The 14,862-nt window shown below is 41.1% G+C and overlaps 1 protein-coding gene across 3 annotated transcripts in view; it reads left to right on the top strand.

The window, feature by feature from the left end:
- The window catches only part of tspan4a (tetraspanin 4a), a 267,734-nt gene that overhangs the window by 238,508 nt on the left and 14,364 nt on the right, over positions 1 to 14,862 (top strand). For all 3 annotated transcript variants that reach the window (XM_033620287.2, XM_033620295.2, XM_033620280.2), the window contains 2 exons: positions 4,229 to 4,330; positions 8,626 to 8,757. In XM_033620287.2, the coding sequence (XP_033476178.1) occupies positions 4,229 to 4,330; positions 8,626 to 8,757 (234 nt within the window). The remainder of the gene's footprint in view (positions 1 to 4,228; positions 4,331 to 8,625; positions 8,758 to 14,862) is intronic.

Genomic DNA, 14,862 nt, shown 5'->3' with positions numbered 1-14,862 from the left:
GAACTAAAACGATACGATAATTCAGTCCCAATGTCTTCAAATGAGTACTTCCTAATTAACAGTGTCTTAGCCTGTTACCAAATTTGTTGCCATATCAAACTACAAATATTATTAATCATAAGTTTCAACCATTAAATAAGATCAGGTTTTGTCCACTTTTGTGTCGGGATCAGCTGCAGACTCACTTGGCAGAGATGGCTGCCATCTTGTTTGTACACGAATTGGTGTATTGTGCTCTTACTACCACTAGATGGCACAAAAAGCGTCCACAAATGAGGACAACAGGTCTGAGTTAAGCAGAATGAAGTATAAGGTGCAGGAAACCAAAAATGTGATTTCACATGAGGACACAGGGTCTCGGGAGGATATGCTAATGAAAATGAGCTCCACCTTTACCAGCTGCAACATTTAATGGATAGTTTGGACTTGCTGAAATAAATAGTAAATGGACTTGCACTTGTATGGCGCCTTTCTAGTCTTCTGTCCACTTAGAGTGATTTTTCTAACACTTTTTATCACATACACCCATTCACACACTGGTGGCCAAGGCTACTGTACAAGGTGCCACCTGCTACTCAGCTCTCACACATTCACACACTGATGGAACAGCCATCTGGAGCAATATGGGGTTCAGTGTCTTGCTCAAGGACACTTTGAGATGGGGACTGGAGGAGCTGGGGATGGAACTGCTGATTTTCCAATTGGTGGACGACCCGCTCTACTTCCTGAGCCATGGCCACCCCAAATGGGTTTGTATGAGGTACAGTACAGGCCAAAAGTTTGGACACACCTTCTCATTCAATGCGTTTTCTTTATTTTCATGATTATTTACATCGTAGATTCTCACTGAAGGCATCAAAACTATGAATGAACACATGTGGAGTTATGTACTTAACAAAAAAAGGTGAAATAACTGAAAACATGTTTTATATTCTAGTTTCTTCAAAATAGCCACCCTTTGCTCTGATTACTGCTTTGCACACTCTTGGCATTCTCTCCATGAGCTTCAAGAGGTAGTCACCTGAAATGGTTTCCACTTCACAGGTGTGCCGTATCAGGGTTAATTAGTGGAATTTCTTGCTTTATCAATGGGGTTGGGACCATCAGTTGTGTTGTGCAGAAGTCAGGTTAATACACAGCCGACAGCCCTATTGGACAACTGTTAAAATTCATATTATGGCAAGAACCAATCAGCTAACTAAAGAAAAACGAGTGGCCATCATTACTTTAAGAAATGAAGGTCAGTCAGTCCGGAAAATTGCAAAAACTTTAAATGTGTCCCCAAGTGGAGTCACAAAAACCATCAAGCGCTACAACGAAACTGGCACACATGAGGACCGACCCAGGAAAGGAAGACCAAGAGTCACCTCTGCTTCTGAGGATAAGTTCATCCGAGTCACCAGCCTCAGAAATGGCAAGTTAACAGCAGCTCAGATCAGAGACCAGATGAATGCCACACAGAGTTCTAGCAGCAGACCCATCTCTAGAACAACTGTTAAGAGGAGACTGCGCCAATCAGGCCTTCATGGTCAAATAGCTGCTAGGAAACCACTGCTAAGGAGAGGCAACAAGCAGAAGAGATTTGTTTGGGCCAAGAAACACAAGGAATGGACATTAGACCAGTGGAAATCTGTGCTTTGGTCTGATGAGTCCAAATTTGAGATCTTTGGTTCCAACCGCCGTGTCTTTGTGAGACGCAGAAAAGGTGAACGGATGGATTCCACATGCCTGGTTCCCACTGTGAAGCACGGAGGAGGAGGTGTGATGGTGTGGGGGTGTTTTGCTGGTGACACTGTTGGGGATTTATTCCAAATTGAAGGCACACTGAACCAGCATGGCTACCACAGCATCCTGCAGCGACATGCCATCCCATCCGGTTTGCATTTAGTTGGACGATCATTTATTTTTCAACAGGACAATGACCCCAAACACACCTCCAGGCTGTGTAAGGGCTATTTGACCAAGAAGGAGAGTGATGGAGTGCTGCGGCAGATGACCTGGCCTCCACAGTCACCGGACCTGAACCCAATCGAGATGGTTTGGGGTGAGCTGGACCGCAGAGTGAAGGCAAAGGGGCCAACAAGTGCTAAACACCTCTGGGAGCTCCTTCAAGACTGTTGGAAAACCATTTCAGGTGACTACCTCTTGAAGCTCATTGAGAGAATGCCAAGAGTGTGCAAAGCAGTAATCAGAGCAAAGGGTGGCTATTTTGAAGAAACTAGAATATAAAACATGTTTTCAGTTATTTCACCTTTTTTTGTTAAGTACATAACTCCACATGTGTTCATTCATAGTTTTGATGCCTTCAGTGAGAATCTACAATGTAAATAGTCATGAAAATAAAGAAAACGCATTGAATGAGAAGGTGTGTCCAAACTTTTGGCCTGTACTGTACTTCTCTATGGTCAGTGTATCACCTACAGTAGATGACAGTTGGTATGCTTCCAGTTTGGAGAGGCAGGCTGGAGTCTGAAACTGATCAGTGTTCTGCTGTAGACGGCAGTTAGCAATCCACTTAATAAAAGGCTGATGGTGAGATGGATGGAAGAGGACGGCCTAAGAGTGTGGGTGGGGGTCAAGAGTTCAGAGAGGTACAGGGGAGCTAGGTTGTGGATGGCCTTAAAGGTGAGGAGTAAGATCTTAAAGTCAACGTGATGTTTAACAGGGAGCCAGTGAAGCTGCTGAAGGACAGGAGTGATGTGACTGATGGAGAAGGTTCTGGTGGTGATGCGAACGGCAGAGTTCTGGACCAGTTGAAGTTCATGTTTACATGTAAAATGTTGTTATTAGGGTCTTTTGGTGCTCAAGTTGTCCACCATGTGACCTTGAAAATGAGTAGTCCACTGTGCAAACTTACTGTCCAACCTGTAACCAGATAAGCTAGTGTTCTAATATGTAACCCACCTACATCTATCTCCCACAATACACCATTAGATATTCTGTATATTTTTTGCTGTAAGCTATACAGGAAAGTTTTACTGTTTTTAATGATGCTGCACATCCCCTCTAGCCTGAATGTAATATAATCCCTTCTGAACAATGCAATACAGCACATTTGGAAAACAAAAAGATACATGTTATATTCCCATACTGAAAGATTTCGATAAGTCTCATTGACCTTTGCACGGATACGGCTGTACTGTATTTGTAATGTGTGGTTTTATTGAGTTTGTTTGTGCTTTGTACTTATTATCTTTATTTATGAGACAAAGACAGATGGGGAAATGGGAAACAAAGATCTATTTTATTCGTTTCAATTCTATTCTAAGCAGGTCTGCCATATTAACACAGTGCTTCCTGCCTTTCTGTTCTTTCTGTCTGCAGTCACATAAATGTAATAATGGCATAAAATTGATGTTACTTAGTATTAGTTAGTTCACTTCGAACAGATTGCATTGCAGTTTACTTAGAAGATATTCTACAGAGTGTGGCTTCTTGACTTTTGTTCTCACTTGATGAAAATGGAAATAAGTTGCTTCAAACATCTGATGCTTAAAAGGGCCGCATACTCTATCACACCTCACTCAAACTCACACAGGTAGAGATGAGATTTGTTAATGGGACACTTTGCCAATTTTCCAATTTTCCAATTTTTGCCAACCTGCTTTATACCATAATAATTTGTGGAGTAGACCTATGTGTGAATGAGCTAAGGTAAAATCTCCTCTTTCTTGCCAGCGCCCAGATCTCTCTGGTCACACTTGCTGGGTGACAGATTTTCGCTGGCTCCTGGGCTGTTGCTCAAACTACAGATTGTATTTCTGCATTTGGTGTGCCCAACACCACTGACACAAAGAGCATGGAAGTGGATCGAGAGAAAGAAGTGTCTCTCAAACTCCGACCAAACTGATACTGTCAATTTGTTGCCTGTTTCTTGCTTCAAACATTTTCAGCAACATATTTTAGAGTACTGTTTAACTCCAAAACTAAATTGTTTGTTACCAGCCGGCTGTCATATTGTGTCCTGCGTCAAAACGGGCAAACTGGCATGATGTCACCCACCAGCAGGAGCGTTATTGGTCTGGTGTGGCACAGTCCATTCTGGTAGTGTGGAGGTTTTCTACCCTCTAAGCAAAAGCAGGTGCTGCAGCCATATAGCACCAATTTCAAAAGCACTTACATATTTCTACTGCATAGACATCCTAGTTTTATGAAAAGACCATCCTTCCAGCAGTGAAATACTACTCTTTTTTCTGATGCAACCGTTTCTGTTATCCTGTCTTCTCAGATTGATCACTACGCCCAGAGGGATCTGAAGAAGGGTCTCCAACTCTTTGGCACAGAGGGCAACGTGGGTCTGACCAACGCCTGGATGATAGTACAAACTGATGTAAGTTGTTTGATCACTGCAGGGGGGTGGGAGGTGCTGATGTGAAACACAAGTTGGAAGATAGTTAAGACAGAAAGCCCTCTAGTTTTAAAGGGGACCTATTATGGGTTATATAGTGTTGAAATGAAGGATGTTCATATTAAATTTTGTCAAAGTGTCATATAATTATTTAAACATATGTAGAGGTAATCCCTCTGAGCAAAAATCTCTTCAGACTGTTCTGCTTTTCCAATTGTTTTTCTACTCTAGCTACAGTATGACATCATAGTGTGCCGTCTCTGACTTCTTTATATGGTCATCTGCTTCAAGCACGCCACTGCCTTAACACTATGTACAGTGCTACATGTAGCTTCATTCTAGCGTCAGGAAAACATGTAATCTTGGTGTCAGTGTTGTAATTTTCTCCCCAATGTCAAATCATATTTCTGCTGGAACATGTCCTGTTGTGTTTCAAAGCTGGTAGAAAGTGCTGCTATTCTCCGTTACAGTCATTCCCCAGCTGCAACTATGCTCCTAACGTACATGTAACTACATGCTAACATCAGGAAAACATAATGTGGTTGCTAATGTTGTAATTTTCTCCCCGATTTCGCATCAGATTCCTGTTGGAACATGTCTTGTTTTGTTTAGAAGGTTTTACTGGTGATTTTTCATAGTAAAAGGGGCCGCTATACTCTGTTAGAGTCATTCTCTGACTGCAAGTGCACTGCTGATGTACATGTAGCTACATGCTAACCTCAGGGAAACATGTAATCTACGTTGCCGATGTTGTTCATTTCAACCCCATTTTGGATTATTTGCTTGCCGGATCATGCCTGGTTGTATTTAGTACTTTTTCTTGTTGATTCTTCACAGTAGATAGTGCAGCTATTTGCCGTTACAGTCATCCACTGGCTGCAATGACGGAGCAGAGACACCAAGATATGGAAGACCGATGCTGTGTCTCAAATCGCGTACTTCAGTACTTACACTTAATATTTTGAGTACATAAGTGCGTTCACACTGAGAAGTATGGAAAAATGCAGTGCACTGTGAGTACCCGCATGGTGCATTCAAAACGGTCAAGAAGTTGAGTGTGGAACTATGGACACTTCTCGCCCTCAGTGGTCACCATCTTGGCTACGTAGCAGAAGGGGAGGGACCACTTTTCAAACTGGAAATGGCGGTTGAGGACTGTGCGACCGTGAATGTCGCTGCATTGTACAAATATATGTGTTTTTTGCACTAAGCACCACCATACTGTTGTTGGGTATAAGCCAGCAGTATGTTTGTTGGGTTAATTTAGCAGTCTGTAATGATTTGGTACCGTAAACGATAACACGAATGCTAATGCTAGTTTGCTAACTAGCTAACGGCTCTGGTCGTCATTTCCGGTGAGTGCACAGCAGCCATGTTTGGTTTAAGATAACACTGTTGAAATTCGCGCACTGCGTCAATAAGTACGTAGTGCACATAGTATACTACATGGAAGTGTACTGATGGAAGTATGTGATTTGAGACACAGCACAAAAAACACTGACCATTTAGAGCAGATTGGGCACTTTTGGGAGGGTCTTAAAAGACAGATGCTAAACCAGGCCCACAGGAAGTGAACCAGGCTTTGAAGCCAATTTTAGGTAGGGACCAAACAGTGGTATTGTAACTTTCAGGATCCGCCATGCGATGCCACTGGGCCAAAAAATTCTATTCACTTGCACTGGAAAAGAGGATTGAAAATGAAAATGAAGAATCTATGGATCAAGCGCCACAACCCCCCACAGAATGACTTGTTTCACTGTCAGGATTTAATCTATTTGTTCTGATAACAAGACCCGTACGATTGAATCATCTTAAGGCCATTGAAATTAGCAGAGCACCAAACCAGGAGTAGCCAGCTTGGCCAGGGGAAGTCTCTGGTGCGCTTACTTTACAGGCCCAATAATGTGGAAGCAGCACTGATCATTCGGGTAATTTAATACTGTGTAAATAGAGCTTTTTTGGCTTTATGCGTCACTGAGCAACTTTCATAGGAATGAACGGAGTCCTGCCCTCAATTCTGTATCCAGATCTTTTCATACATCAATGCACTAAACACAGCATCTTAGACAGAAGGTGAATACAGGTGTTCCATCACAGGCATTTTGAGGAAATTAAAATGTTTTTTGACCACTAAAGCATGTAAACCTGTTGTAGTGGAAACCTTAAATACAAGTATGAACCTGAAAATGAGTATAATGGGTCCCCTTTAAGACATTTTCCCCTCTTAGTCACAGTTTGTTGAGGTAATGATGCTTTAAAAAACATTCTGTTGTGAAGATTGCAGCCCATTCAAAATTAACTTCAGTGCCATTTAGCAAGTTAAGTCATGCAAAATACCTTGTCACGAGCTGAGATACATGACGATCTGACTGCATTATTCATCGTGGCAGCGCTTACTGTTGCTATTGGCAAGGTTTCACCATTCGCACCACTGTGATCACATTAGATGAAAAGGGAGTAGTCAAACGTTGAAGGGGCCATTCGATTTTACATTTCTCCATTTTGTGTAAAATTTGAATAAAACAGTGCAATCCATCCCGCAGTTAATGGGATCTGGACATTTACAAGCAGGCTGGTAAAAAATACTGGCAATCTAAAATAAAAAAAATGGCATCAGTAAAAATGTGGAGAATATCTCAACTGACAGTAGCAAACACTCAGAGCTTTGCTAGTTTAAATGCTGTGGTAAAATGCTGTCAGAGAGATTAATGCAAACATCGTAGACTCTCTGAGGTAATCTTTGTTTCCAGCTCTCACTTTGATGTGCTTTTTCCCCCTTTGTATTATTTATTTATATTTTCTTAAATTCCACCGCAAAGAAAACACAATGTGAGGAACAGAGATTTGGAATTATGGATTGCAGAGGATGGGTGCCGCTGCTGGTGAATGCCTTTGGGAGACATCAAGTGATAGATCGGAGACTTCGGGGCTCTTTGGACCTTTTTCACATCACAGATCAGTGTTATGGCTTGTAGTTTTGTTCCATTAGCAAATGTGCGGTAAGCACTGAGTGTTGGGCTCTTGCCTGTGTGCTCGCATGTGCCTAGGGTCTGCAAGGCATTTTGTGTAACTGTGTGTGTGTGTGTGTGTGTGTGTGTGTGCGTGCGTGCGTGCGTACTGGGACTGCAAAGGCACAAATGATGACAGAGAAATGTATTGCTATGCAAATAATATATGCAAATGTGTGCGTGTTTCTGCATGTGTGGGTGTTAATATGAAGAGGTTGTTTTTTTACTGTGTTCAGAGTGATAACATGAGGTGAGTCTGCCTGAATGAGCCACCCGTTGACAATGCATGTGTGCAAGCGTGAATGTGTGCCTTTTTTCTTGTCAAGTAAGGGCAGCTGTGTGTACAGGGCTCCATAAAGTCTGGCTGAGATGAAGTCCATTAAAAGGCAGCTCTCATTCTGTCACTGTTCTCCCTCCTGAGCCTCCTTCATACATGCTGAGTCACTGAATAGATAATACAGCAGATGTCCCTGGAGCAAAGTTCACCCTGAATATTATTAATGGGCGCCTATAGAATAGAAGAGAATCTACATACAAGAGAAGAAGTAGTAAAAACACTCACAAAGGCGCCAAACGCGGGCACAATAAATCAGGCGGGGTCATACTCCACGCCGGCTGTAAACTTTTCAAGGTGAAAACATTTGAATATTCCGATGCTGTGCAGTTTTTACCCTTTGATTCGCTCTCGACCTGCTTTCATGTAATTTGAATTCAGCTTTACCTCATGATAGATTGCAAAGTTGATCTTCTGTCTAAGCGGGCGAGCGAGTTTTAAATTAACACAAAATCCCTGATTCTGTGCACGAAGCGGTGTGGGGAGCGGCTCGGGCAGCATTATTCCTGTGTGGAAATAAAGTCCAGCGAGTGAACAAAACATCAGGGGCACTTTATCTTTCCATGAAGTATACTGATGAATTGGATTGTGGTGGAAGCCATGATCCCTTATCAAAAATACCAATATAATACCAATCACAGAGGGGGAAGATGTAGATAAAAAGAAGCAGGCGAGTTAGAAAATGATTTTAGGGCTTTGAGACAAATGAGATGTGGATTGTACAAAAGCGTCTGAAGCTCAGTATCAGGAAGATTAAGGGTTTTCTACGCACAGCACATATGAATTATTTTGCCCAGTGAATCTTATTCTTGGCAGGTAAATAATTTTCGTTTCCATCAGCGGAAGTCATTTATTTGATATCAAGCATTAGGATTTCAGTGTCGTGATAATGAAAGGCCAAACTCAGCTTGACTTGTTGTCTTTATCTGGTGCAGTTTCGCTGCTGCGGAGTTACCAACCACACAGACTGGTTTGAAGTTTACAATGCCACCCGTGTGCCGGACTCCTGCTGCCTGGAGTACAGCGACAACTGCGGCCTGGACAACCCAGGAACGTGGTGGACAGCGGTAAGTTCTGGCATGAAAACTAAAGTATACCTCCAAACCGGTGCTACTAATAACTTTCTAATCTTTTACAGCTTTGTATTTATACAGGATTATAAACTCACTGTTTGCTAAACCCTTTTCCCAGGGATTGTCGAATTATACCTTAGCAACCGTAACTAGGCACAGCAGGCCTGTAAAACGGTGTGCATGGGGCTGTAAGAGAGAAACTGGTATTCAGAGAGTTTGATAATCAACTTAGCGTAACGTTTAAGTTGATTATCTGCAGTGGGGAGGGTCTACCTGATCTGTACAGGGGGAACCAAGGCCCAATTTCATCTCAGGTATGGACTTTAAAACAAGAAAAACAAAAGATACATCTGAAGTGAGGTCATCACAGTACTGGTCACATTTAATTTAAATGCAAATTTGCAATGTCGAAAGGTAATTCCTCATTTAATCCCAAATCATTCTGGGACCATAATTAATATGACTTAACATGTCTGCCTTTCTTCCTGTTCTGAGAAGATTTAGAAACTCAAGTATCCAGTTATCTGTTGAAAAACAATGGCTCACAAATCATCCAATTCAGCAAAGACACAGAGACAAAAAAAACAGGCCGCTGTTTTTCTGTCTTTTCTTTGGACCTCAGCTGTGCAGCCCGAGACCCCAGCAAGCAAACAGCAGGACATAGTGAGACATTTATATTCATAATTACTGATATTGAATTAATCACCTCTCTCCAGAAGGACTTGACTGCTGCTGCTACTAATGTTCATCTGATGTATAATCAGTGTTTTTAATGTTTAGCAGCTGTACTGTGCAGAGAGTTGCTGTTGTCTTTCAGGTTGTGATTTAAGGTTAAGAAATCACCTGTATAACAAATAAAAGACATGATCTACATTATGAAATGAAATAAATAAAAAAAACTGAGTTTTAGAGGTCTAATGGCTGTGGTTTATCTCTTCAAAAGGATACTTTGCCACTGTTCAACCAGTTTTGTATCCTAAGAAAGTGGCTAGCGCCTAGATCCCCCTGCTCATCTCTCAGCTCAAATCCAGAAGATATTCTAGATTGTATTTACTTGTTTTTAATTGCCGACCACCACAGAAACAAAGAATATGGAAATAGATCAAGACTGAGACACGTCCCTTTCGTATTTTCCCTCTTTCAAACTAAAGTGCAGTTCAAACCAATGATTCGCGACAAGGCAAAACTGTTTTAGGATGTTGCAGAGAAAAGTTACAGCAGTGTGAACTGGCATGTCTCAGTTCTACCAAAGCCAGCTCATGGTCTTACCTGCGCTCAGGTTGTCAAGTCACCAGTGCCTTGTAGCAAAGTTAGGTGACCAAGTCAATCACAAACTGTCAGCAGACGGCATGTTTGCCAACTCTCTGACAACAGCTCTCTCTTCCCGCTGAGTCTGTCTAACAAACAGTCCTGCAACAGCTGACACGTATGTCAGTCTCCGTCCTCACAGTGTGTCGGTGTGGGCTGGCTATTGTGACGTATTTAGGAAAACAGTCCATCTGAAGCCGAGATTGTCCATGTTTTTGCTGCTTCATCACTACTACAAATGTGACTGTGAGGAGTATCTCACTATCACAGTCCTTATTCATATTTTAGGAAGCTACAAATTATATTCAGCTCTAAAAATAAGCTTGAAAAGCTGGAAGTTAGAATGGAAGTACATAGAGATAATACACCGTTTCATCTCATTGCATTGGTGTCTTCAAAATATTTCAGAATGGCGAATTGCAAGTTGTTGCAAGTTTCAGCTCATCTCATCCAGCCCATTCTCATTCCAACCTTGTCAAATATTACTGCTTTGTCAGTAATTTCGGCATCAGACATCAAAAAGGCACCAGATGCCAGAGGGGTATTCCAGAAAGCGGGTTTAGTGAAAACTCTGAGTATGTTAACCCTGAGATGAGGGAAACTCTGGGTTTTCAGTTCCAGAAAGAGAGGTAAATCAAACTCTGAGTCAATCACCATGGCAACTGAGTCTGTGAACCTAACCTGCTCGCTGGCAGGTTTTCTTCAATAAACCCTGAGTTTTTCTCTGTCTCCTCCCTCTTACACGCTGTTTCATTTCCTCATTCATTCAGTCCGTGTCAAAGCTTGTATCGAAGCGCATTCATTAGCGGAGATTTAACGTCCGTCACAGTCTAAATCCTGCTGGATATTAGTTTGTTAGTCAGGACTGTCTGAAGTTATTGAATTTATGCACATCAATCATTTCTTTGGACATCGGTTTTTGTCTTTACATTCAAATATTACACAGTGAGAATTCACCCTCAGCTCAGAATCAAACCTCTGTCCTTTTTATATTTATTATTTTTTATAACACTGTGCACAAGGATCAGACTGTCAGTCTGTTGGAGCAGCTCCCAAATGTTTATTGCACATAATGTGTAGGTCTAATTATTTAAATTTTAAAAATCGGTATGAAGCTTTAGACACGTAGTATCAATGAATAATGACCTCTATCACTGATGTCATTGGTCGCACTGATGGAATATAATTCCTATAGCCTAATATTGGGGATTATATGTTCATATTTCTGAGTGAGCAATGGTGCAGCATTTCAGTGTCTTTAAATTTACTACATTTGTAGCTGAAATAAAGTCACTGAATGCTGTTGAGTCAAGATAGAAATAGATGTGCAACATTTTAAAATCTATGTATTTTAACCTCAACGTCTTTTCAAGTGCAAATCACCAAACATATTATTACTGGGACAGACTGTGAGTTTACAGTCATGTCTTTATGTCTTTGATCTATAGCCTAGCCTATATGTTTTAAATCTTCCTATTTTTCAGTTGCTGTCTCCTGTGTTTTTCCCCATCAGATTAAATCTGAACAAATATATTAATATAATGTAGGCTAATGTATCTACAGTCTGATACACAGCCACTTTATCTTCATTAAGGAAATGTAAGTCTGATAAATGATGAATAAATGGACAACACTGAATAAAACTTTTTTATTAACTTTATGGTTAACTTATTTACACTTTCCTCGCTCTGACTCAGGCTCTTCTTTTAAAGATAAACATGCACCGTCTGCTACACATGCATTAATATCTCTACATCCACTGGATTAAAATGGAGGCGCTGTCTTTTATTTACCTGTTGCCATGGTGAATCATGGAGTCAGAGCTCCATTGATGATGGCTTTTTATTGTCGGCTTAACTCAGAGTGAACATACTCAGAGTTGACTGAACTAACTCAGATCAGCTGTTCTGGAACCGGTAACTCAGAGTTTCCCATCTCAGGGTAAATCAACTCAGAGTTCAGGGTTAGACTCAGAGTTTGTTGAACCTCCTACCTGGAATACCCCTCATGTGGCATCAGGTTGTAACAACAGCCAGTAACAACATTATATTGAGAAGAAAGGAAAATCCCTATTAGGCTGACAGAACTGACAAAACTGAGGCTTTACTGAAGTTGCCAGGCAGGGCACTGACAGGCTGACAGTCAATACAGGGGGAGCGCCATTGGGTGTGGACGGTGTACTGGTGGGAAAAGTTGGCAGGTGCTGACCGGAGAATGATCAGAGGGGTGTATGCAGGAGGAGCAGCAGGAGGGTGGGGTTAAAAGCAGAAGGAAGCCAGTAGAGTCCATGACATTCCTCATCTGGGAGCCCACTGTTTGCTTTCTGTGTGGATGTAGAGCCAAACCATGATGTTTTTTTTCTAAAACAAACCATGTGCTTTTGTTGCACAAGGAAATAAACATAAAAATGAGGTGTTTTACCTACCTTGTCCATGTATTTTGAAACAGACCACATGCATGTAATGAGCAGAAACTGTACATTTCTTGTGAAAACAGAAGTGTACTTTGGAAAGTAACACAAGTGTAAGTTGACATGCTGTCCGTGAACATCAAAAACAGACGCAGGAGGTACCTAGCTCATCATATTTAGAGGTGAAAGTCCACTGACAAGGCAAGGATGTTTGATGAGTTGGGGTGAGAATGCATTGTCTTGTCACAAATCGTTGGTCTTGAACTGGGCTTAAGACCGAACTCAGATCAACCAATAAAACTAAGCAGTGTTGATCAAATATGAACCAAAATTCTGTTGCCTATTTCTCACCTAAAATGTTTTCAGAAACTTATTTTAGCTAATTGTTTAAGTGTAATTTGGGATTGTTTGTTTCCAGCCAGCCACCATATCGTGTCCTGTGGAAAAATGGACATGCTTGCATTACATCACCCACCAGCAAGGGCGTTTATTGGTCCGGTGCAGCGCAGTGCATTCTGGTAGTTGTCGGTTTTCTACCTCTTGAGCCAAAGCGAATGCCACACAATTTCAAAAGTCGTTACATCTTCCTACCACAAAGACAGCCTAGTTTTATGAAAAGACCATCTTTCCTAATGGTACAATACTCCTTCACAGTCTCTTAACAACTCTTAAACTGTTCATAGTCAACACAGGCTTTGTATCTTGACCAGGTTAAAACAAATAATTGATGCCTCTTTGCCACTTGCAAACCAGCTGAAAAAAAAAGAAGTTGGCACTTGAATTGAAATTAATTAGTGTCATGTGGAAAATCTGCCAAGAGGGGTTGCATGTGTCTGAGTGTGAGCATGACTATTAATGTGCAGAGAATTGCATCAGTCAAAACAGAGAAATACAAGCTACATCATTTTTGCAAGTTAGTCTTAATGAGTATGTAACACGTGTAGTGATGTTGCTACAGCAGAAAAGTATGCAAATAGATCAATCTGCACATGTAACATGATCTAGCAAGACTGCAAGGAGAGTTAATTAAGTGAGTTGTGATAATATGTAGGGACAGCTGGTATTAATTACACATTCATTCAGATCTTGAATTACTCCGCCTACTTGTGACCTATTCGTCACCCTGACAAACTCTGCCGCACTGGAATCTTTTACTACAGTATTAGTTTGGCACTGAAGCAAATTGTGTCTCACATGAAAGCAACCACCTGTTCTCTCGATACCCATCTTATAAACATGTCATTAACACAATTAGTCCCAGCAGTCGTTCAGTCATTAAATGAAGCCGGGGCTAGAAAACTGACAACTGGCCTTTTTCTGTCAAGTACAATGGTCCAAAAAAGGCAAATCTTAGTCATCAACAACCACAGATTCATATTTAAAATTCTCTTTCTCCCCAAATTCCCCAAGACACCAGGTTATAACTGAACTGCTGTCTTTCCTGCTACAAGACACTATCTCTGAAAATTCCAGTCTGGTTTCAGAGGCCTCGCTCTATCGGACAGAATCAGCCCTCTTGACTAATGATCTCCTTTTGGCAGCTGATGCATCAAATTGTGACCTTCCTGTAGCTTTTACATCATCCTTGGAGTCAGTAGAACAGACTATCCTTATGCAGAAACACAGTGAAGGTGTCTCTGACTCAGCCTTTGACTGTTTTCTATCGGATTTAACCAGAAGTTCTGTGTTGAAAATTCATTCTCATCCTTCTACTGTTTCCCGTGGGATCCCTCAGGGTTCGATTTTTGGTCCTTTGTATTTCATTATTTATGGTCCCACTGGCCCACATGTCTTGAAAAAATCCGATTTTGGATGCAAATTTAGTTTAGCTTATGTTATTTGGGATATAGAGTCAGTTCGATGGTGGGTTATAGTCACTTGGGAAAAGATTTTAGCCACATGCTCCAGATATAAACCTATAAGAGGACAAAAATTACAAAAGCATATATTGCCGTATATTCCCTGGTAGGACCTTCATCTGACAGCCAGTAATAACAAAAAAGAAGCGCTTTAACCTGCATTAGTTATTATTATTTTTTGCCACTTGGTGGCAATACAACAAGCTGTAAACACAACATTAATATTGTATTATGATATGATTAATAATAATTGATATAGAGGTGTTACTAGGGAGTTGCTTATTTACACATCCAGCAGATATGGAGTAACATAAGCGCTCATTTAAAGTCATGCTTCAGACCACCTGGCAAATATTTGTCCAATATTTGCTCACTTTAGCTCTGTTTTTGGCCTCCACCAACACTCCTGAGGGAAATATCTGCCTCTTTACCTGTTAAATGCTCTGCTATGTTTACCAGCTAGTAACTAACTTGTGCATGTGGTGTATAGTAGGTTTATCATTGATTATTCTCTATAAACAG

This window comes from Epinephelus lanceolatus, chromosome 2 (genome assembly GCF_041903045.1).
Source record: "Epinephelus lanceolatus isolate andai-2023 chromosome 2, ASM4190304v1, whole genome shotgun sequence".
Classification (NCBI taxonomy): Eukaryota; Metazoa; Chordata; class Actinopteri; order Perciformes; family Serranidae; genus Epinephelus; species Epinephelus lanceolatus.
This window is presented reverse-complemented; position numbering and strand designations above follow the sequence as displayed.